This window comes from Fusarium solani (genome assembly GCF_023522795.1).
Source record: "Fusarium solani strain SB1 chromosome Unknown bctg00000008, whole genome shotgun sequence".
NCBI lineage: Eukaryota > Fungi > Ascomycota > Sordariomycetes > Hypocreales > Nectriaceae > Fusarium > Fusarium solani.
The window spans coordinates 935,444-955,186 of NW_027072148.1; the positions used below are offsets into that span (position 1 = coordinate 935,444).

The 19,743-nt window shown below is 54.1% G+C and overlaps 8 protein-coding genes across 8 annotated transcripts; 4 read left to right on the top strand and 4 right to left on the bottom strand.

Annotated features, from left to right (window-relative positions):
• Positions 1-784: 784 nt before the first annotated feature.
• On the bottom strand, positions 785-1,467 carry MRS44_012346 (uncharacterized protein; the record flags this gene model as incomplete). Its single annotated transcript, XM_046276169.2, has 2 exons — positions 785-1,152; positions 1,242-1,467. The coding sequence occupies 2 exons, from the start codon at positions 1,465-1,467 to the stop codon at positions 785-787; spliced, it is 594 nt and encodes a 197-aa protein (XP_046133203.2).
• Positions 1,468-2,177: 710 nt separating this feature from the next.
• Positions 2,178-2,817, top strand: MRS44_012347 (uncharacterized protein; the record flags this gene model as incomplete). The annotated part of the gene is made up of 2 exons (XM_046276167.2): positions 2,178-2,404; positions 2,466-2,817. 2 exons carry the CDS (start codon positions 2,178-2,180, stop codon positions 2,815-2,817), a joined length of 579 nt encoding a protein of 192 aa, XP_046133201.2.
• A 636-nt stretch (positions 2,818-3,453) lies between these two features.
• MRS44_012348 (uncharacterized protein) lies at positions 3,454-5,099 on the bottom strand (the record flags this gene model as incomplete). The annotated part of the gene is made up of 2 exons (XM_046269520.2): positions 3,454-4,957; positions 5,011-5,099. The coding sequence occupies 2 exons, from the start codon at positions 5,097-5,099 to the stop codon at positions 3,454-3,456; spliced, it is 1,593 nt and encodes a 530-aa protein (XP_046133200.2).
• A 1,239-nt stretch (positions 5,100-6,338) lies between these two features.
• MRS44_012349 (uncharacterized protein) lies at positions 6,339-8,018 on the top strand (the record flags this gene model as incomplete). Its single annotated transcript, XM_046270906.2, has 1 exon — positions 6,339-8,018. One exon carries the CDS (start codon positions 6,339-6,341, stop codon positions 8,016-8,018), a length of 1,680 nt encoding a protein of 559 aa, XP_046133199.2.
• A 657-nt stretch (positions 8,019-8,675) lies between these two features.
• MRS44_012350 (uncharacterized protein) lies at positions 8,676-10,232 on the top strand (the record flags this gene model as incomplete). The annotated part of the gene is made up of 1 exon (XM_065618771.1): positions 8,676-10,232. The coding sequence occupies one exon, from the start codon at positions 8,676-8,678 to the stop codon at positions 10,230-10,232; it is 1,557 nt and encodes a 518-aa protein (XP_065474843.1).
• A 205-nt stretch (positions 10,233-10,437) lies between these two features.
• On the bottom strand, positions 10,438-11,857 carry MRS44_012351 (uncharacterized protein; the record flags this gene model as incomplete). Its single annotated transcript, XM_046279466.2, has 2 exons — positions 10,438-10,816; positions 10,866-11,857. The coding sequence occupies 2 exons, from the start codon at positions 11,855-11,857 to the stop codon at positions 10,438-10,440; spliced, it is 1,371 nt and encodes a 456-aa protein (XP_046133198.2).
• Positions 11,858-12,104: 247 nt separating this feature from the next.
• MRS44_012352 (uncharacterized protein) lies at positions 12,105-13,303 on the top strand (the record flags this gene model as incomplete). The annotated part of the gene is made up of 4 exons (XM_046276166.2): positions 12,105-12,147; positions 12,204-12,309; positions 12,373-13,228; positions 13,277-13,303. 4 exons carry the CDS (start codon positions 12,105-12,107, stop codon positions 13,301-13,303), a joined length of 1,032 nt encoding a protein of 343 aa, XP_046133197.2.
• A 506-nt stretch (positions 13,304-13,809) lies between these two features.
• On the bottom strand, positions 13,810-19,565 carry MRS44_012353 (uncharacterized protein; the record flags this gene model as incomplete). Its single annotated transcript, XM_046276165.2, has 2 exons — positions 13,810-14,387; positions 14,438-19,565. The coding sequence occupies 2 exons, from the start codon at positions 19,563-19,565 to the stop codon at positions 13,810-13,812; spliced, it is 5,706 nt and encodes a 1,901-aa protein (XP_046133196.2).
• Between the last annotated feature and the right edge of the window lie 178 nt (positions 19,566-19,743).

Below are 19,743 nucleotides of genomic sequence, written 5' to 3' on the forward strand. Positions count from 1 at the left end.
CGTCGAGGATTTTCCTCCATGAACCATTCAACGATGGCAACTAAATAACATATCGAGAAGGTCTGTTTGTAATACTATGAATCTTCAAACATACTATTTTCTTCTCATACGAGGAGCGTAATGTTGTGTCACAGCATCTGCAGGCAGCACATCTCCCCAAGCAATGGTCCGAGCAGAGTCAGCCAATCTCAAGATGGGTTGGTCCTGTTACCAGAGGACTTTAAATTCTCTCATTCTTCATTATTCATAGCCTTATCGACAATATGATTGCTCTGCAGGTTTTCGAGATCTCAATCCTTGGGGCTGGTGAGGGGTTTGTGCCATTCAAACCCTGAGCAACCGATCCTTTGACTCTTTGAACGTTGGCGGTTACCCATAGAAGGGTTTTGGACCTTTGCTAATAGTTGAAAGAATCCATCTGCGCTGACCCGAAAGATCAAGCCCACAACTTGCCAGAAAAGAGCCCAGGATCATCACACCTTTCATATCACCTCTTTGATATTCTACTGAATCTGAATGAATCTCGGGCACTCTCCATTAGGGCGTTCTGGCACTTGATTGTCATACGTTTTCAAAGTATCATGTTTCCCTCTACCTGTAACTCCTTGTTTTTGTCAATGTTGGATGTGCAAGCACCTCTGAGTTCCCACCATCAAACATTCCCCGGCATCCCTTTTTATCCCAAATGGCCCTGCTTTTCCTTGCTCAATATTCTATCATCCTTTTTGCTCTTCGGTCCTTTCCTCATAAGCCAATGCCCAAAACCCTCGGTGATAGTGCAGCTCTAGGTCATCTCGACGTCCTTGTCCTTGCTATCCGCAGACTCCTCCTTGGAACCCTCTCCCTTGGTACCCTCCTCCTTCAGGCCCTCCTCCTTATTCTCCTCCTCCATGGAACGGATCGAAGCCAAGAAGTAATCAGACACTGCCGTCTTGTTGTTGAAGAGAGCGAGATCGAGGGGAACATAGTCCCGCTCATTTGCCAGCGCCGGGGATGCACCCTGCTCCATAAGCAGCTTGACTATGTCGAGATGTCCGCCCAGGGCTGCCCAGTGGAGACCCGTGTTGCCGTGCTCGTTTGCCTCGTCCAGGAAGGCTTGCTTCTGCTCCTTTGGCCGGTTGTCAAAGTATTGGATGAGTTGTCTGACGATTTCTATAGGATTGTTAGTTAGAAATGACCCAAAATCCTGTAATACTCATTCAAATTGACTATAATTCAAAAGAAAACCAAGTCCCGCATACCTAAATGTCCATTTCCCGCTGCCATATGCAGAGGAGTAGCCTTGGCTTCATCTTGAGCAGCAGCCACAATCTCAGCGGGGTCAGCCTTCTCCCGCTCGGCCAGAGACTTGATGGTCTCGGTCAAGTCCTGCTGCTCGCCGGCTCGAGCAAAGTAGATGAGATCATCAATCTCTTCTTCTGTGAGTTTGGGTGCCATCTTGAGGGTTGTGCTTGGTGATGTTTTCATGGATCGCCTCGAAATTTTGCGACGAGGTGAGGGGACTGTGTGCGCAGATGCCCCGCATTTTCCGCACTGTGCGGGGGCGGCTCTGGTTCAGGGTAGGAGAGTTGGCTAACACTCAAGTTTTGGGATTGTCTGAAGAGAGGGGGCTCTATAGAAAGATAGAGCATAGGCCGAATAACGGCTGTAATTCTATTTAGTATCGATAATTGAGCTTCTTTTCTGATATTGAACGCTCAGAGTTTCGCCATTCCGTGGTTCTGCGCTGCAAGCTTGACAGCATCCGGTTGCGAGCTCAACCAAATTCATCGTGGACACAGCACAGTTCTTAAGCAAGTTCCAGTTCAACATAACCACGATATCCAAGGAATCAACTTAACTACCTAGATTAACAATAGTACTCGATCTCAAAGACCTACAAGTATAGTATCTACACCCCAGGCAGGCGAGAGACCGTTGAGTTAGACTGTACCTGACTCGACCAAGTCACGTGAATACCTACCGTCCCGCAAAAGGCCAATCATGTGCAAGAAAAGGCTAAAGGCGGAATAAGGATCCAAAACAACAAAAGGACAAATGCGGTGGTTTCCAGGTTGTGTGAAGCGCAATACAACCGTCGCCGTCAAGCAATTTCCCGTCTTTCAAACCCCAAGGTAAATATGAACCCTATACTCCCTTTGATTCCCCTCCTCTAATTATCCAGGCGCTTCTTCACAATGGCTTCTCCCTCCGACCGTCGACCCCTCGTCATTTGCGGCCCCAGCGGTGTCGGCAAGGGCACGCTGATCAAGCTTCTCTTCAGCCGCCACCCCGATATTTTCACTCTGTCTGTGTCGCACACGACTCGCGGTCCTCGAAATGGCGAGACTGATGGTGTTGAGTACCACTTTGTTACCAAGGAGGCTTTCCGGGAGTTGATTGCCAAGGACGGATTTGTCGAGCAGTAAGTCGAGAAATCTGGCGGGGTAGAGGAGTATACATACTGACCTTTGTGTCAACTGCAGCGCTCAGTTCGGAAGCAACCTCTACGGCACGAGCAAGGCGACGATCGAAGAGCAGACAGCCAAGGGCCGAGTCGTAGTTCTAGACATCGAGATGGAGGGCGTCAAGCAGGTCAAGGCCTCTAGCATCGACGCTCGCTACGTCTTCGTCGCACCCCCTGACAACGAGGAGCTCGAGAAGCGCCTGCGAGGCCGCGGCACCGAGACCGAGGACAGCATCCAGCAGCGTCTCGCGCGGGCCAAGGACGAGCTCGCCTGGGCCGAGTCGGCCAAGTTTGATAAGATCCTCGTCAACGACGACCTGGAGAAGACTTATGATGAGCTGGATGCGTTTGTCTACGAGAAGAGCGGATAGATTTACGAGCCGTTGCTTGTTAGATGATATAATGATAATCTTAGAGATAGAAAAAAGATACAAGAGATACAGGAAGCCTTGCGCATATGTCTGTTGGGATCTCGCACAGGTTGGAGGTTCCAACAGGACCGGGGGCCGAAGGTCAGAAGCTGTATCATGGCTGGAAATGGCACATACACCGCGGACTAGCCAAATTGTGTGTTTCTGGTAATGACGGAAGACGTCAACGCCTGGATCGCATGCTGTGTGAGTAGTAGCACTTGGCTGTAGCCTGCCATGACTCAGGGGCCCGACGAGAGTTGAAGGTCGCCCGCAGAACCTCACGCTCTCGAAATCGAAACCTCAAGAAGCAATCCTTGGTTGGTCTACAGGATATGATCAGGGATCCGAGAAAGCCAGTGAGCATCCTGTCTCCTGAATCTCCACATGATATCCATCGACATGTTCAGGCACAACTCTGGAACCATGTTTAGCAGCTGCATTAAAAGTCAAGCTTCTATTCTTGTCTTATCCGATGTCTTTTTATCCGCTGTTCTATCTATCATGTCCATGATCATGCCGTTTTGTAACTCGTTATTCGCTGATTCCTTCTCTTTTAAACCTATGCCGATAGCATTCATGTTCTCGTCGTCTCGTCTAATCAACCCGATGCTTGTTTCGTGACGTTCCCCTCTCCAACTCTGGTGTCCTGACATCCCTAGTGCGTTCCTCAGAGTCGACTGCATACACTGTCGTATCAAAGCGAATGTAAAACTCCTTGCCTCGCCAATTCACCGTGTTTCCGCACAGAACGGCCCATGCCCAAATGGGAAACGCCAGGGCTTCTCGTCCAATCCATGCTGGCACAAACTCTGAGAACCGCCTGCTTGGAAGACCTTCTGAAGAGGCAAAGCCCTTGGCGAAGCAAGGTGTATGTTCGTCTGTCTCGATGGTGTTACCAGAGTGCAAGCAGCTAAAGTTGAACCAATCCACAATCATCCAGATCGTGATCGAGAGAAGCCAAGTGATTGCCATTGCCTTCCAAGTCTGAGGAATGCCCCATGTTTCGTTTAAATAGGTCAAGGTTGTAATTCCATATGAAAGATACGTGGAAAAGAGGAAAGACTCTGTAAACGGCTCGAGCAGGGTTGCTGAAAGTACAGTATACTTTCGAGCCCTCAGCCACCGACACCGCCTTGCAGCGTACGCGGCAACAGACATTCCCGACATGGGCTGTACAGCAAGGTCGCCCCAGACGAGTCCATGTTTTCTGAAGCCGGGAAAGTGGGTGTTCCATAATAGGTCACCGATCAGGTGGTCTTCGCAAATGTTGTGAGAGAAAAAGTCGACGCCGGTTGGCAGGTTCTGGTCTTGGGGTAGGCTAGGGTTCAGAATGGGATCAGTGGCATGGTCCAGCTGAGATTTGCGAAACATGTTGCTCTTTCCAACAGCACAAGGTGCAACGCCGACAGTGTTGATAGCGCTGTAGAACTTGGAGTGCGACGTGGCCATGAACATCTCGTCGAGACGCCCTCCACCCTGGGACCAGACTGTTGGTGTCTCTCCCGAGTCCTCATCGACAATGGGGTCCGAAGCAAAGCCCTCCTCAGATGAAGAGGCCAACAGAGCTTGGCCATCCGCTGCAAGGGGCCTCGAGTAGTCGACCAGGTCAACAACGATGGGCAGCTGGTGGACAAACTTGTATGGTTTCGAGCCGCCGCCCAACTTATAGCCCATGAGCTTGTCCACCATGCGTCCTAGGACATCCTTGGCCATCCAGACGTTGCAGTCAGCGATCCAGATGATGTCTCCCTTGGCCTCTCGGTACGCTCGGCTCAGATTGCGAATCTTGGGATTGGGGCCCATGTTGATCGTCTCGCCCAGCACAGAATCATCCCTCTCGAGCAGTATACGGGCGTCGAATGTGGGAAAGTCATCGATGACCTTCTGGAGGATCGGGTACGCCGGATCGCTGTCATCTTCGAGGCAAAGGCGGATCGAGATCTTGTCCTGGGGGTATGCCTGGCGGAACGAGGCGGCGATGCAATCGTAGAGTCTGGGCTCGACGCCCTTGACCGGCCGAATTATCGTGACATGCGGCGCGTTTTGGCCGAGACCAGGAGAGACTGGAGGGCCTGGGGGGTGCTTGAAGTGTCTGGAGCTGCTGCGTGTCAGCTAGAGCTAAGGGTAGGTAGGTAGTGAATGACGACTTACATTGAGCGCAATCCTATGCAGACTATTAGAACGACGACGCCGGCTAGGATGAGCCAGCCGAGCGCGAAGATGTCTCTCCAGGAATCCATGGCTTCATATGACCAGGCACCAAGCTCATGGGTGTTGAGTGTTGTCGAGAGCAAGTTGTCGAGGGAGAGCGGTACATGCTGCGCGGGACGCGACCCATAGAAATTATGTGGAAGGACCGGCCCTCTTTCACCCGCGGGCAGTGAGAGACAGCAGCTTATGGTTACCTAAGAGTAGCTATGGAAGCATAGCAATCTAAGGAAATAATAAAATATGAAAATTAAATGATAAGCCTCTTGTAATATCTTAGTATCTAGTAGCAGCATTTAAGAGAGCTAGAGCTATGGTGTCTTATGATTTTTAAATCGTTTTGCTGTTGACCTGTGCAACTGAGATGGGAGACGCTTCTGTGGCTGGCAAGGTGATGACAGCAGCGCCCATTTGGACCGGGAAATTGCGCTCTAATCCATTATGCAAGGCATAAGCCCCCATAACTTGTATCTGTGTTTTATACCAATGTGAATTTTATCCAAATTTGAGTGCTAGTGAAGGAGAAGGATTGCCACTGCTACATGGCCTAATGAGGAAAATAAATATTAAAAATTCAATAAATGAAGCTTCAGGAAGATATCTATACTGGCCATCTCTGCAATCCATCTTCCATCTCAGGCGATTGGGATCCCCTTTGCCGGAGTGATTTTTTCCTTTCGGCACTCCTCGGGCATTTCTTAGCAGCCCGCTCCGTAGCCTGACGCCTTGCGCACGAGGCATCAAAGTGGGGAGCTCCAATTCAAGAAAACCTCGAGTTTTCAGCCGCCCGAAATTAATTTCCTCCCATCATCATCTTCTCAACAACCACAAACACATCTCCCACGAAGCACTTTTCGCTTCGACGCCCCGGCTTCACACTCAAAGCGATCGCCATTGTTCCCTGTAGAGGTTGAACAGTGCGCCGCTGTGAATGGCCACGAGGATTGATCCTCAGCCAGTGTCCCGCCAGGGCGATGTCCTAGACAGGTAGGCATTCTCTTTTGTTTGACTCTCATGTCTGGCGAATTTTCCTCGTCTTCTCCTGCCCAAGTCCTTGCCCACGCTTCTCCAGAAGCCTTGCGTGCCCCTGTTGCGATGATGACACCTTTCATTGTGCTAAGAGGATCCATTCATTTGGCCTCTGTGAACGCCTTGATTTATAGACTACAACGGTATCTGAGCAACACGCTGTTATCAATTTGCTTGACTCGTTCATCACAATCCGAGACTCGCGCTGACAGTTCCCCAGACCAAGATGACACCGGCGAGAAATGGCTGAGATTCAATCATCAACCAAAGAGCCTGTCGGTACCCCGCCCACCTCGGATCTTGCTGCACCGCAGCAATCCCAGAAGCGAGGACCTTCATTGCATCAGATCTACGCCCTTCCAGCGCCGATCCGAACATTTCCTCTTCCGACCTTTTATCCAAACAACCCCGTATCCTTCTTCCATGTCGCATACGCTTGGTTAGGCCAGCTCTGGTCTCCGCCTCCGGCGGAACCGGCTGCTGTGCATCTTGGAGTGTGGTCTCCTGCTACGTCTTCGGTCCATATCACGGATGAAGTCTCTACTAGAGCCCTGTGGGAGCAAGGCTTCTATGGAAAGGGTAGTCTTAGTCGAAGTGAGCCGAACTGGCTGAAGCGCGAGAAGGTCAGGCAAGGTCTCGCGGATGCTCACGTCAGCGAGATCATGACCGTACAAAGACGAGAAGAGCGTATGCGCGCCAAGTGGGAACGCGCTCGCCTTGAACAAGAGGCAATTCGTCAAACGAGACTCGAGGAAGCTAAGGAAGCTGAAGCTCGAAAGACCAAAGCCCGTGAAGCCAAGGAGCCAGAATCGCGGGCCGAGGAGCCAACCGAGATTGCGCAGCCCAAGGCCATTAAGCCGATCTCCATCCCTACGCCTCTGCCCGTCTATGCCTCACCGGTTAGCCCGGGAGCGCTTTTGGCTCTCCCGAACTCCCCGGCGGACCTTGCTCTTGCTACAGCAGCGGCTTCTTCGGACAGCCTTGCCAATGGCAATGCTATCAATGGGGACGCCCTGTTCCCGGATGAGCACTCGTCCACCAATGGGTCGAACGGGGCTGCTACCAATGGCAAGATTTCTATTAACACTCGCGTGTCGAGCTCGAGCCTGTCGACCCAATCAGACGACTCGAAGCCGCTGAAGCGACGGAAGAGTGTTCGGTTTTCGCCTAATGTCGAATCAACAACCTTCCGGCTTGGCGATCCTCCTAGCCCCCAACACGCAGCTGCGAATGCGAAGCAGAACGGGTTGGCGGATGTTAATGCCGCAGCGTCTGTCTCGCTGAACGGAAATGCGACCACTGCCGAAGAGGCATCTGGCTCTGGCGAGGAACGCGTGATTAAGAACATGGAACACCTCCAGTTGATGCCTGAGGAAGCCTTCTTTCTCAGCTTCGGCCTGGGTGCATTGGTAGTCAACGACCCTACCTCAGGTAGCCGATTGTCTTCAATGGAGCTTTTGAGGCTGTTTCGGCAGTACTCGTACTTCCCACCCCGCGTTGAGCCGGAGGATCCCGCCCTGCAGCCCGACGACAACTTTCTCGTTCACTACGCTGTCTACCACCACTTCAGGTCATTGGGATGGGTGCCACGCGGGGGCATCAAGTTTGGTGTGGACTGGCTGCTCTACACCCGAGGCCCGGTGTTTGACCACGCCGAGTTTGGCTTGATTGTCATCCCGTCGTACTCGGATCCTCAATGGAAGGAGTCCGGAAAGCAGAACCCTCAAAAGTCCTGGCAGTGGCTGCATGGTACGGTTCGAGTTCTCTCGCACGTTACCAAGAGCCTTGTGCTGGTCTACGTGGATGTGCCACCCCCTTCCAAGTTTGAAGAGGCTCTGGACAAAGGCATCGCCGAGGCTTTCAAGATGTACAAGGTTAGAGAGGTGATGGTGAAGCGATGGTCGAGCAATCGCAACAGGTAGACAATCTACCAAGACTACCAGATCAAGCAGCCAGACAGGCTAGCTATGTATGAATGTGTACACGTGGACCATGGACAGATATGCCGGACAAAGGGCGGAGTCTTTGACATTGACATGACAAGGTAAAAGGCGTTGGTGGAGCTCCAGGTTGCATTTTACCCTGCCTGTATGATATGTAGTTCAAACAACAGCCGGCCGAAAAGTCCCTTTGGAGGGCCTCGAAGTATCATGATTGGATGTGCAATTGCCGTTTGCCATACACAGCCGAGTTTCCCCAGGTCTCAACCTGACATGCTGCTTTGACCTGCTGCCAGCATGATCCGTGATTTGTCCCTAGAGCTGCAAGCTGTAAGCCTCAACATCATCCGAGCATCCCATCCCGGGTCCGGAGCTCTCTCCTTTTTTTTTTTGCTTCTGATTGAGGCTATCGACGGGTCCAAGAAACGCGGGGTTTGGCCGAAGGAACCCCACATGGAGCTCTTTTGCGTCCCTTTTGGCCGAGGTACGATGATGGTTTCTGGATGGGGGCTTTTGTAGATGTGATTGATAACAAGTGAGCTGTTTATAACTTGCTTTTTCTTTGCTTCTTATAAAGAACTGGTTCCAGCTCGAGTGCGGGCTTACAACCTAGAGTCAATCTGGACTTGACACTACGCCATGTTCTCTCATCGAGTCCTCAGAAGAGTCGCCGGCTCAAGTCTGGGCCTCTCAGTCCCTCATCGCAGTCTTGGTGCTCTTCAAAGATGTGGTCCCCTTGCAAGTGCTCATGGGCAGCATCACGGCTTCAAGCTCCCGGCTCTACGGAGCATCTCTACCAAGAGCTTCGACACACCTCCTGCCTTTGAGGTCAGGACTGTACTGGATGGCGCCGACAAGGGTGTCACTGTGACGAGCGGGGATAGGTTCATACAGATTGAGGATCGGAAGAATGGAGGATGGACGAGGCTTGACTCTGTCGTTTTGAGGGATAGCTGTACTTGTCCTAAGTGCACTGATCCTGCGTCTGGACAAAAGAGCTTTGCGACCACCGACATTCCCATCGACATCGCCATCGAGGATATTCGACTAGACGAGGCTGGCGTGGGTATCTCGTTCAGCAACGATATCCCCCGTCTCGCCGAGGGTGGCCACGAAATGGTTCTCCCCTGGAAGTCGATCGAGACAGCCCTCGGACACCGCGACGTGGAGAGGCTCCCGTATCCCCGACAGGACGCCGTGTATCCCAAGACGGGAAGGACATTCTGGGACACCCAGACGATCGAGTCGAGGATCCGCAAGATTGACTATGCAGAGTTTATCAAGGGCGGCGACGCATTCTGGCATACTCTCCTCGACCTCGCCAGCCTTGGTCTCGTATTTCTCAAGAACGTGCCGCATGACGAAAACGCCATCGTTGACATCACGACAAAGATTGCCAACATCAAGGAGACGTTTTACGGACGCACTTTTGACGTCCGCGCGAAACCCGATGCTGAAAACGTCGCTTACACCAGTGGTTATCTCGGTCTTCACCAGGATCTCTTGTATCTTGAGAGTCCTCCCGCGATTCAGCTGCTTCACTGCCTCGAAAACTCGTGCAACGGTGGAGAATCTCTCTTCAGCGATGGTCTCCGCGCCGGAAAACTCCTCTGGCTGCAAAACTCGTCGGCCGTGGAGAACCTCGCCCGCGTGCGCATTCCATACCACTACGAGAAGCACGGCTACTTCTACCGCCAGAAGCGATCCCTCTTTGACGTCGGCGTGGACGGAAACATGGCCGCCGTGTACTGGAGTCCCCCCTTCCAGGACCGGTTCCAGCTTGCGAGCGTGGACGCGAGGGAGTGGCTCGCGCCTGCCAAGTTGTTTGATGGGTTGATTAATGATCCGGATGCAATGTTTGAGATGAAGATGGCGCCGGGCGAGTGTGTGCTTTTTGATAACCTGCGGGTTATGCACGGGAGGAAGGCGTTTGATGTCGGTGGTGGATCGAGGTGGTTGAGGGGTGCGTACATTGCCCGCGAGGACCTTGTGAGCCGTGTGCTGCATGTGCCAGAGGGGTTGGCAGCTGAGTATCGTGGTGGAAAGGAATGGAGCCGTGATGCTGAGGATCAAGAGTTGAAGGCGTCGCCGTGGTTCAACAAGGTCAAGGGACAAGTTGACCGTGCGGTTGAGGATCTCAAGGCAAAGGGAGCTGTACGATTGGGACAGGAGCATTATGAGCGGTTGAACGTTTAAAGCAAAGCGAGGCGCGGAGATGATGTATAGGACATGGCATAGCGACAAGTTGTAGTTGTAGACTGATTGATTGATTCATGGCTATGAAAGCTCAATGACAAAAACGCCGGTTGCTTTCCCGGCGTCCCCTTTTCCCCTATGCGCCAAACTTTCGAAAGTTACAAACAAATTCATTGCTCATCATCCGTGTAAGCTATCGCGACACCTACGACCACTTCTTAGCCTCGACGCCCTCTGGTGGCACAGTCTCCACGGTACGACTCTTAACGTCATTCCAGTCGGTGCTGAGGCTGGTGCCGTTGCTCTCGGTGAAGCTCTTCATCATGGCACGCTGCTGCTCAGGAGTGGCGCCCTTGTACAGCTTCTTGAAGAAGAGGTTGACGTCGCTAGTGTCCTCGGCTTCGTCATCGTCGCCCAGCGCGTCCCAGTTCTTGGGTCCGGTGCGGGAGGAAGAGGGGTATTGGTGAGCGGCATTGGAGGCCTCAGGAGCCTTCTTGGACTCGGTGGGCTGAGCCGACTCTTGCTTCTCTTCGGTCTTGGGCTGCTCTGGAGCCTTTTCGGATATTGTCAGGGTCTCGACAGCCCTATCCATTGTTAGCATATCCAAGTACATGTACGAGGGAGACTACTTACGCAGCTGGTGCAGCGGGCTTGTTGCCATCGCCCTTGAGTTGCTTCCACTTTCCAGGAGTCTTCTTTCGGAGGCTGAGTTCAACCTTGTTGGGCGTGACCGTATGCTTCGAAGCCGAAGGGTCAATCTCACCCCAGAGCTCAAGGTCGAATGGCCGAGTATCGCCGTTGGGGTAGATGATGGCATCGAGGTGAACCGAGAATGGCTTGAACTCGACCTGAAGCTTCTCCTTGCTCACGCCCTTGGAAAAGATGGACACCGACATGGTGGCATCGCTCTGGAAGTCCTGGAGTCTCGGCTGGGTATCGGCGGGGATGACAGGTTTGGCAACCGGGGCCTCTGCAGGCTTTGTATCCGGGAGCTTTAGATCCGCGAGGTCCTTCTGCTCGGGCCTCGCGCTCGTGGTGAGCTTTCGCGCCGGGTTGTCCTTCTCAAGCCTCTCCATGGCGGCCAGGATCATGAAGCGTAGAGAACTGGCAGCTCTGGCCTCCTTGTTCTTGGGTCCAAGATCCAGGCCATCCAGCATGTTCGTGCCCCTTTCGGCACTCTTGGCTGTCTCCTGCTCCGCCTCCTCTCTAGCCTCGCGCTGCACATCCTCCGAAGTCACAGTATAAAAGCCATCGGCGTCGGTCAGAGCCTTGGCAGGATCCTCCTTCTCAACAGCAGGAAGGCCCTTGATGAGTCGAATAGCGTACACGCAGCACGCATCGGCGTTGGCGTACTGCCCGAGGCGAAAGTAAGCGACGGCGCGGCGATAGTTTGCCTCGGAGAGGAGGGGTCGCTTGTTGCGCTCGTAGGCGGTGTGCCAGGCGAGGTTTGCGTCGTCGAGGGCCTCTTGGTACTGGCTCTTGCCGATGAGGGCCTTGGAGCGGGCGATCAGCCAGGCTGGGTTGGGTGAGGTCTGGAGGGCCTTTGACAACAGCGGGAGGGCTTCGTCCCATTTCTTGGCTTCGACGGCTGCGAGGCCCGCCTGGGCCGCCGAGATGTGAGACATGGTGTTTTGTGTCGGCGGAGAAGAATTCTTTCGTTTTCGGGAGAGGGAAGGCGATGTTGGACGGGAAATGCGTGAAGGTGAAGGTGTAGGCGTAGGTTGAAGTTTGTTTGTCTACGGGAGGTTGTTGGTGGGGGGTTCTAGAAGCTTTGGTGGGGCAGTCGTCGAGCTGGGCTCTTGCAACTTACAACCTCAGCATTACCACTTACTCCCATTCCATCACCACAACCTTCACAACTGCCCCTTCAAAATGCGGTTCCGCACGGAGCTGAAAAACATTCGCACCTTTTCAAGTTCGTCTCTAACTTTTCCTAGGTTCGTTGATTCCTACTGACCATAACATTCGCAGAGCTCACAGCTGCACTCGGCTCTCTTGAGAAGATCGCCTGGCTGCGCTTGAGCGATGATACGGCGCGCTTCACCGTCATCCCAGATATGGGATCGCAAGTCTGGGCGTACGTGCTTGCAGTCTTCATCGCAGACGGAAAAACACATTGGATCCGCTAACAGCTGCCCAGCTCGCTTGCCATGGACTTCATTTTTGACGGCTATCACATCCAATCCGCAGAAGCAGGCAACACCATCAACCTAGAGCTTCCCCTTCAACCCCTCCAACGCGCCCTCAAGTCCGCACTCAACAGCATATCCGCTTCTCTCCGCCTAACAAAGAAGGAGGGCTTGCCCGTGCTATCCATGACCATCACAACAACTACTGCCAATCCTTCCAATGTACCAGGAGCTGCGAAGCCGTCGGGTACTGGTGCAGGAGATGATCCCTTTGATGATGACGACATGTTCCAGGCTGAGAACCTCGAAACTTCCCTAAGACGCGAGCACGAAAAGATCATCACGCAGGATATTCCCGTGCGGGTTCTCCATCCAGAGACTGTTGAAACCATCATGCAACCACGAGTGCGTGAACCAGACGTGCATATCCAGCTGCCACCACTCCTTCAGCTCAAGGCCATCTCGGACCGCTTCACCAAGCTTGCCATGGCCTCCAGCTCTGGGTCCTCTACCACCACAAAATCACCAAAGCTCGAGCTTAGCGCCAACATGCACGGTGGTTTGCGTCTTCGCATGGCGACGGAAAACACTGACATTTGCAGTGTCTGGTCCAATTTGGAGAACCCAGAGCTGGATCCTGCCCAGCTGGACTGCCCTGTTGAAGAACACCCCAGTACCAAGTTCCGTGAGGACGGCCCAGATCGTTGGGCCACTGTTCGTGTGGATGGCAAGGACTGGAGTCGCGTCCTAAGTGTTGGTCGACTGGAGGGTAGGGTGATTGCTTGCTTTGCAGATGATCATGCTTTAATCCTCTATGTATATGTGCCCCAGTACGATGATGCTGCGGCAGACGATTCCGTCGTGACAGTAAGTGTGCTCCTGTAAATATCTTCCAGCACATGCTAACAACAGCAGTACTATGTTCAATCATACAGTGTCTAATCTGAGTATCGAGAAAAGGATCTTGACGTGATTTCGGCGTTGGAGTTGTTCCCAAAACGCATCTTAGGGCCTGGGTCGTTTTCATCATGGAGTTGGGCAGGATATTCTTGGTGTTTGAGCAAGGGTACAAGGTCACATATTATGCACACAGTCAAGCAAACTGGTAGAAATGAATCTTCAACGCATTATCGTTCCGTATCTGATACCGGGCTTTCGAGTCATAACCGTGTCTCGAGCCGCCATCTCTAATCTTGACGCTGATCCAAAATATTACAAGTCAAAAGTCCTCCTCTTCCACTCCCTCAAGTGTACAACTGGCGTATTACAGCCACCAAGGCCCAGTCTTCCCTCGGCGCCACTGAGAGTATGATAAAACACAACGATGGTCTATAGTACAGATTGGTTCATCCAAGACATGAACCCCCCAAATAACGCCTGAACACAGCTTACCGATGCCGAGATCGGTACAAATGCTTGATGCCCTGAATTACAACTCTTTCCTTCTTTTACTTTGCCATGACGTCGACGTAACGGCCACTCTTTCGTGGCTTCTTCTTGTCGCTAGCCTTGCGTGGCTGGACGCTGAGCAAATCGTCGATGCTGCTGGCGTTGCTCATGCTCGTAGTAGGCCGGCTTGGTGGGCCGTTGCTGGTGTTGGAGACAGACCGGAGCATGGGAGGAGGTGCCAGGCTGTCGGACGAAGCAGTTCTTGTCAGATCAGGCGTACCAGCCCGAACCTTAGGAGGCATGAGCGGCGGTGGTGCGCTGTTGCTGGTCACCAGCGGAGGTGGGGTTCCAGGGGGAGGTGGAGGAGTTCCCGACACAGATCGAGGTCCACCGCGTGGAGGAGGTGGTGTGGCCGTCTTCGCAGGCGTGTTCTCAGCACCAGGCTTCTTGTTAACCCATCGCTTGAGTTCAGGGTCGTACACGAAACTGCTGGCCTCACCAAGCTTGGCACGGATGGGCTTTCCAGGCGATGATTCGCCAGGTGAAGGAGTCTCGAGGGTGGCCTTCTTGCCACCTCCAAACCATCCACCGAAGCCCCAACCCTTCTTGGCTGGTTGCTGAGCAGCGGCACGCTTGGCTATACAACTGTTAGTAGGTTGCTATCATAATGCTGGGTAGATTGCTTACCATCTTCTTCAGCAGCCTTGCGGAACATCTCCTCGTTCTCGCGGTCCTTCTCCGACTTGGTCTTTTCCTTGGGCTTCATCGAGGGGAAATCGTCATCGTCATCATCCATGAAGCTCTTCTTCTTGGGCTTAGGTGTATCCTCATCTCCCTCAGCTGTCGGCTCGGGGTCCGGCTCATAGGATGGAGGTTCGTAGCTGTAGGGCTGGAATGAAGGAGGTTCATATCCACCACTGTTACTCTCTCCTGCATTTCCCGGGGTCTCGGGCTCCAGAGGGTTCGAGTTCATCTGTGGGGGCTCGTAACCATAGCTAAGAGGCTGGAATCCTTGTTGCGAGGGCTCTGTAGACTTGTCATCGTCACCCGTGGAGTTGCTGGTCTGCGTTGGCATTCCGTAAGGTTGGTAGCCAGCCGGCGAGTACGCCTGCGTAATTTGAGCCGCCGGGGCCAGGCCGGAGGGTTCAACACCAACATTGTTCTGCTGGGGCTGAGGAACTGAGGGAACGTAGCTGTCGCCTGAAGCAGCCGGGGCGGCTGAAGGAGCGCCAGGATAGGCGGGCTCGTATGAGTTCCGAGGATACTCATTAGAGGCCCGATCCATCGAAGTTCTTCCAGGCGTGTACTGCGAAGTGGGAGAATAAGGGTTCGATGAAGCAGGTGGAGCTCCAGCCGCAGCGGCAGCCGGGGCATATCTGGATGCGGCCGCGCTCATGGGCGCCTGGGGAGGCGGCTGAGCAGGGGTCATGCCAAAGCTCGGTGACTGTTGAGCATAGATGTCAAAGTTGGAAACGGAGGGAGACCGGCTGAACTCGCCAGAGGGGCGGTTGAATGGTCCAGCCTCTCCAGCAGCTCCATTCTCCTCGTTGTCATCTCCCGCAACAAACTTGTTGAACCTGTTCCACATGCTGTCCGAGACCTTGTTCATGCTAGGCTTCGAGATCCATGAACCGCTATCTTCCTTCGGCGCCTGCTTCAATCGCATCATGAAGTCCTCGACAGCGGTCTCCAGAATGGGGTGGTGATAAGGCGACCGCTTGGTCTGAGAGTGAATAGCTGTCAGGATAGCATCGCAGTACTGCAGAGCCTTATCCCGGTGGCCATACTCAGCAAGGACCATAGCATGCTGAAGCTTATAAGCCGCCAGATGAGGAGCTCCAGCGGCGGCATGGACACCTCCTGCAAGCGACAGTCCGTACTCGTAAACCTCACTGAGTTGGAGAGCCTCTGTCTCCTTTGCAAACTGGTCTGCCTGCTGTCGGTGGTCCGCTCCAAGGAGAACAAAGTGGGCATTGGGATCGTCCAGCCCTCCAAAGATGGACCCACTGCGGCCAAACATGAAGCAGATGTGAGCCGCCTCAGCCCGGCCATAGCTAGACAAAAGACTACCAAGAGCATTCAAGCCCTGGGTGTCTTCAGCGCTTCGGTTGCTAAGGACAAGAGACAGGGTCTCTCGCCACTTGTCCAATCCGTCGAGAGTGTCTTTGGTAGGACCTGAGCCCGCATTGGTTGACACAAGCTGAAGGCCAGCTCGAGCATGCACCGGGACGAGCTCATCAACACAGTCGTCGTAGTTTCCAGAGAGGATCTTGTAGAGCGCAGCCATAGACTCATTGGCATGACCAGGATAATTGACTTCCTTGCGGACGAACTCCTGCGCCACCCTCTTGTAGAGGTCTCCCTCTACGGTATGCGAGATGAGCATAGCATGCCCCCAAAGTCGCTTGTCGACCAGGGCCCAAACAGCCTTCTCGCGATCACCCCTTAGCAGATAATGCCGAATCTGCTCCATGGTTGAGACATCAGCGCCATCAGACTGCATCGAGGTGACTGAGGCAAGCTGACCACCGAGGCTGCTAGCAGTAGGGAAAAGTGCGTCGTCATCGGCAGTGGGAGTCTTTGTGCCTGGGGAGAGAACCAGTCGAACAGCCTTTTCAGCGGCGGCGTTACCCTCCAGAACACCATCATGTTCAATGAAGATGCGAAGGATCTTCCAGAGAAGCAATCGCTCGATGGATCGCTTGACCTCTAGAGAAAGCTGCGAATGGAACGACAGATCAGGCAGGTCCTTTTCCAACGCCTCGATAGCAGTGTTGAGCCAGGTGATGGTTTCCTTCTTCTTGGACTTGCCCCTAAGGGGGCCGGGGAACTTGGCCAAGTGATCCTGAAGTGGCTCAATGTCCTTCACGTTCTGGATCTTGACTTCTCCAGGAGTCCGCACAATCATTGGCACAGACTGGTTCATGCCATACCGCGGGATGCTCTTGGGGAATGATGTGACGACGGTGCCGCCAACACCCCAAGAAATGACGGGAACGCCTCTCCATCGCTGAAGAGGATCATTCTCCCGCCCATCGGTAGGCGCAACCATGTTCATGTTAATGTTAATGGACTGGCCCCGAGTGCGAGGAGCAAATGTGGCGGATGGAGCAGCCGGTGCAGCGGGGGCCGCTGGAGCGTAGGGGGCGTACGACGGCTTTGTCGTAGCTGGAGAGCCATGTGAATGCGCGGATGAGGGGCGACGCGTCGAGTCGGCCGATCTCTGGGCTTGCTTGTGGCCAAATGATGTGCTTGGCGATTGCGTCTGAGCTCGAGGAGGTGGCACGAAGCCAGCCGGCGCAGCTGGGGCAGCAACGGGTGCATATGGTCCCGACTGCTTCGGGGGAGAGAGCGTAAACTGCGAAGCATAGCTTGGGGGAGGTGGCGTCTGCCGGGGCACCTTAGGAGGAGACGCGGGGTTATACTTCGACTCGCTGTAGGGGGCAGGAGCATGAGTAGCACTCAAAGATCTAGTTTGAGTAGGCTGATCATCCTCCTCCTCTACCTCGCGCGTGGGAGGAAGAGATGAAACCCGGTTGAGTCTTGGTTCGAATCCGGAACTCTCGCAATGTGTCAACGGGCTGGAAGTTCGTGGCTGATGAGGCAGCATCGGCGCGGGAACGGCAGATGCAGAGATTGGGCCATATGATCCGTGCGATTTCGTAGCCGGGGGAGCGGGGGAGTAACGGCTGTTTGCCGGAGCAGGTGGTGCTGTATGACTCCCGGCGTGGGTGGGAGCAGGAGAATATCGAGAAGCACTGGAAGATGGAGGAGGCAAATGGTTGACAGAATTGGCCAGAGCCGCGTAGGGGCTGACTCGCTCAGGAGCAACCAGGTTAGTCCCCGGCTGTGGAGCAGCTGACGGCTGACTAGGAGCTTGGCTGGGTGTAACGGCCATAGCAGGGAGAGGCGGGGGTGCCATCTGAGTCGATACTGCAGATGCTGAAGGCATCAAGGGCGAAGGAACATGCGTCCCATAGGTCATTGGTGGCTGGCGAGCTGGCGAAGCTCCCCTGTGACTTGTCCTTGAGCTAGGACGTGGCCTGGAAGTCATGGGCAGTTCCTCGAAGAAGTTCTCATGATGCTGGAGTCCTGGCGTTGTAGGTTTCGGGGGCGACTGAGGGTGTTGGCTGGGCAGGCCATGGCTAGAGGAGGGAGGAGTGAGCCTAGTAGGAGGGCCAGGCATGCCAACACTGGCACTTCGCGGGGGAGGTTGAACTGGGGCATGAAGATGGTTCGCCTGGGAGAGTTGTTGCATGCTTGCCCGCTTCCGAGGCTTCACCACATTGGTGACAAGATCGGTGGGGAGATCATATGGAGAGTGATAGCCTCCCTTGGACTTGTCTGCGAAACTCTGTGCCTTGGGCATTTCAGGACGTACTGGAGGGGCTCGGCCATATTGAGGAGCGGACCCCATAGGAGTTGTTCCGGGAGCCGGGGTATTGTAAGCGGAAGTAGGGTGGATGGGTGCAGCCTGGACCGGAGCGGGTGCCGGCGCGCTAGGAGCATATGGAGATGGCGCATGCTGGTTTGTCTGCTTCTGGGGGACATAGGGGTTGGGTCCTGAGGGCTGGCGTGCAGCAACAGGCGCCGGAGCAGGAGTTGGCTCTTCATCTTCCAAGAAGCCTTCATCATCGCTTCCAAAGAAGGCAGCCGGGTCAACCTGCTTTCCGTCCGCACCAGTGTCTTCAAGGAGGAAATCTTCATCATCCTCGTCGGCGAAGGCTTGTTCCCACTTCGATTCCAAATCTTCCTTGCCGGCGGCGTTAGTAGTGGTCGGCTCAGTAGCAGCAGGCTTGGCTGGCTCCTCGTCCTCTTCGGGAGTCTCCTCAAGCGTGGGTTGTCGCGAAATCGTGCCAGTATTCAACGAATCCATGACTTGCATCGTCGACTTTCGCTCCAGAGAAGGAACAGGCGCCTCATCAGGCACAACATTCCCGCCGTCTTCCACCTGCTTGAAGAAATCCTCGTCCTCTGCATCTCCATCATCAAAAGAGTTCAGGGCCCCAGTGGGTTCGTTGCTTTGTCCCTCCTTTTCTGCAGACTGAGAAATCAAAGGAATGCCTTCCTCAAATCGTGCCTCGGAGGCCTGGCCTTCGGGGCTCTTAAGTTCTCCGCCAATGGAGATTGATGAGGAATGGCCACGGCGCGGCGCGTCCAATCCATCAATAGCACCTTGCTGCTTGTACGCCTGCTCCTCCGCGTCAACATCCTTCTCCGTCTCTTCCAAGACATCCAAAGCCTGGTTGGAGGGAAGTGGCTGGTGATCGTGCGTATCCGAGCTCGGCTGCATAGGGGGGACAACTGGAAAAGAGTTTGTTCTATCGGAAGGAGGCATAAACTTAAAGGGGTCGGTGTCTGTGCGAGAAAGGCTCCAATCTCCTTCGTCGTCGTCATTGAAGCTCACTTCGTGGGACACGGTCCGGGCAAAGGACATGGAGCTGGAGTGTTGTGATGTCGGCGCCTTTGAGGGTGAAGCTGTCTCTGTCTTGGGCTTCTCAGGGGCAGCCTGATCGGGAAGCTGTTCGGGTTCGGGTTGCTGAGGTGCTGAAACCTCCGAGGCTAACCAAGAATCGCCGGCATCATCGCCATCTTGCGAGAACCAAGCATTGGCAGCGTCGCTTCCTTCAGAGGGCTTCTGTTCGGGTTGCGACTGGGTATCTTGAGCAGCAGGCTTGCTGGGTTGCACAGCCGTGTCTGTTGTTGATGACGTCGCCTGTGCAGGATCCGCGGGAGCCTCGGTGGAGCTGGGAGCATGGGAGTCATTAGGCATCATAGCCGGATGCCACGCCGCGTTTGGCGACTCTGAAGCCATCGCGAGGCCGAGTCAGGCGGTCGGCTCGTAGTTGAGAAAGAAGTCGAGGTTGAATGTGAATAGCAAATACTTTGCGCGATCGTGTCAGCAAAAGGGTCCCGGTGCAAAGGCAAAGGGGCTAGCGAGCTAATCTGCGCGCTGGAGCTTGGAGCAGGGCTCGCAACTTCAGGGGTAGATG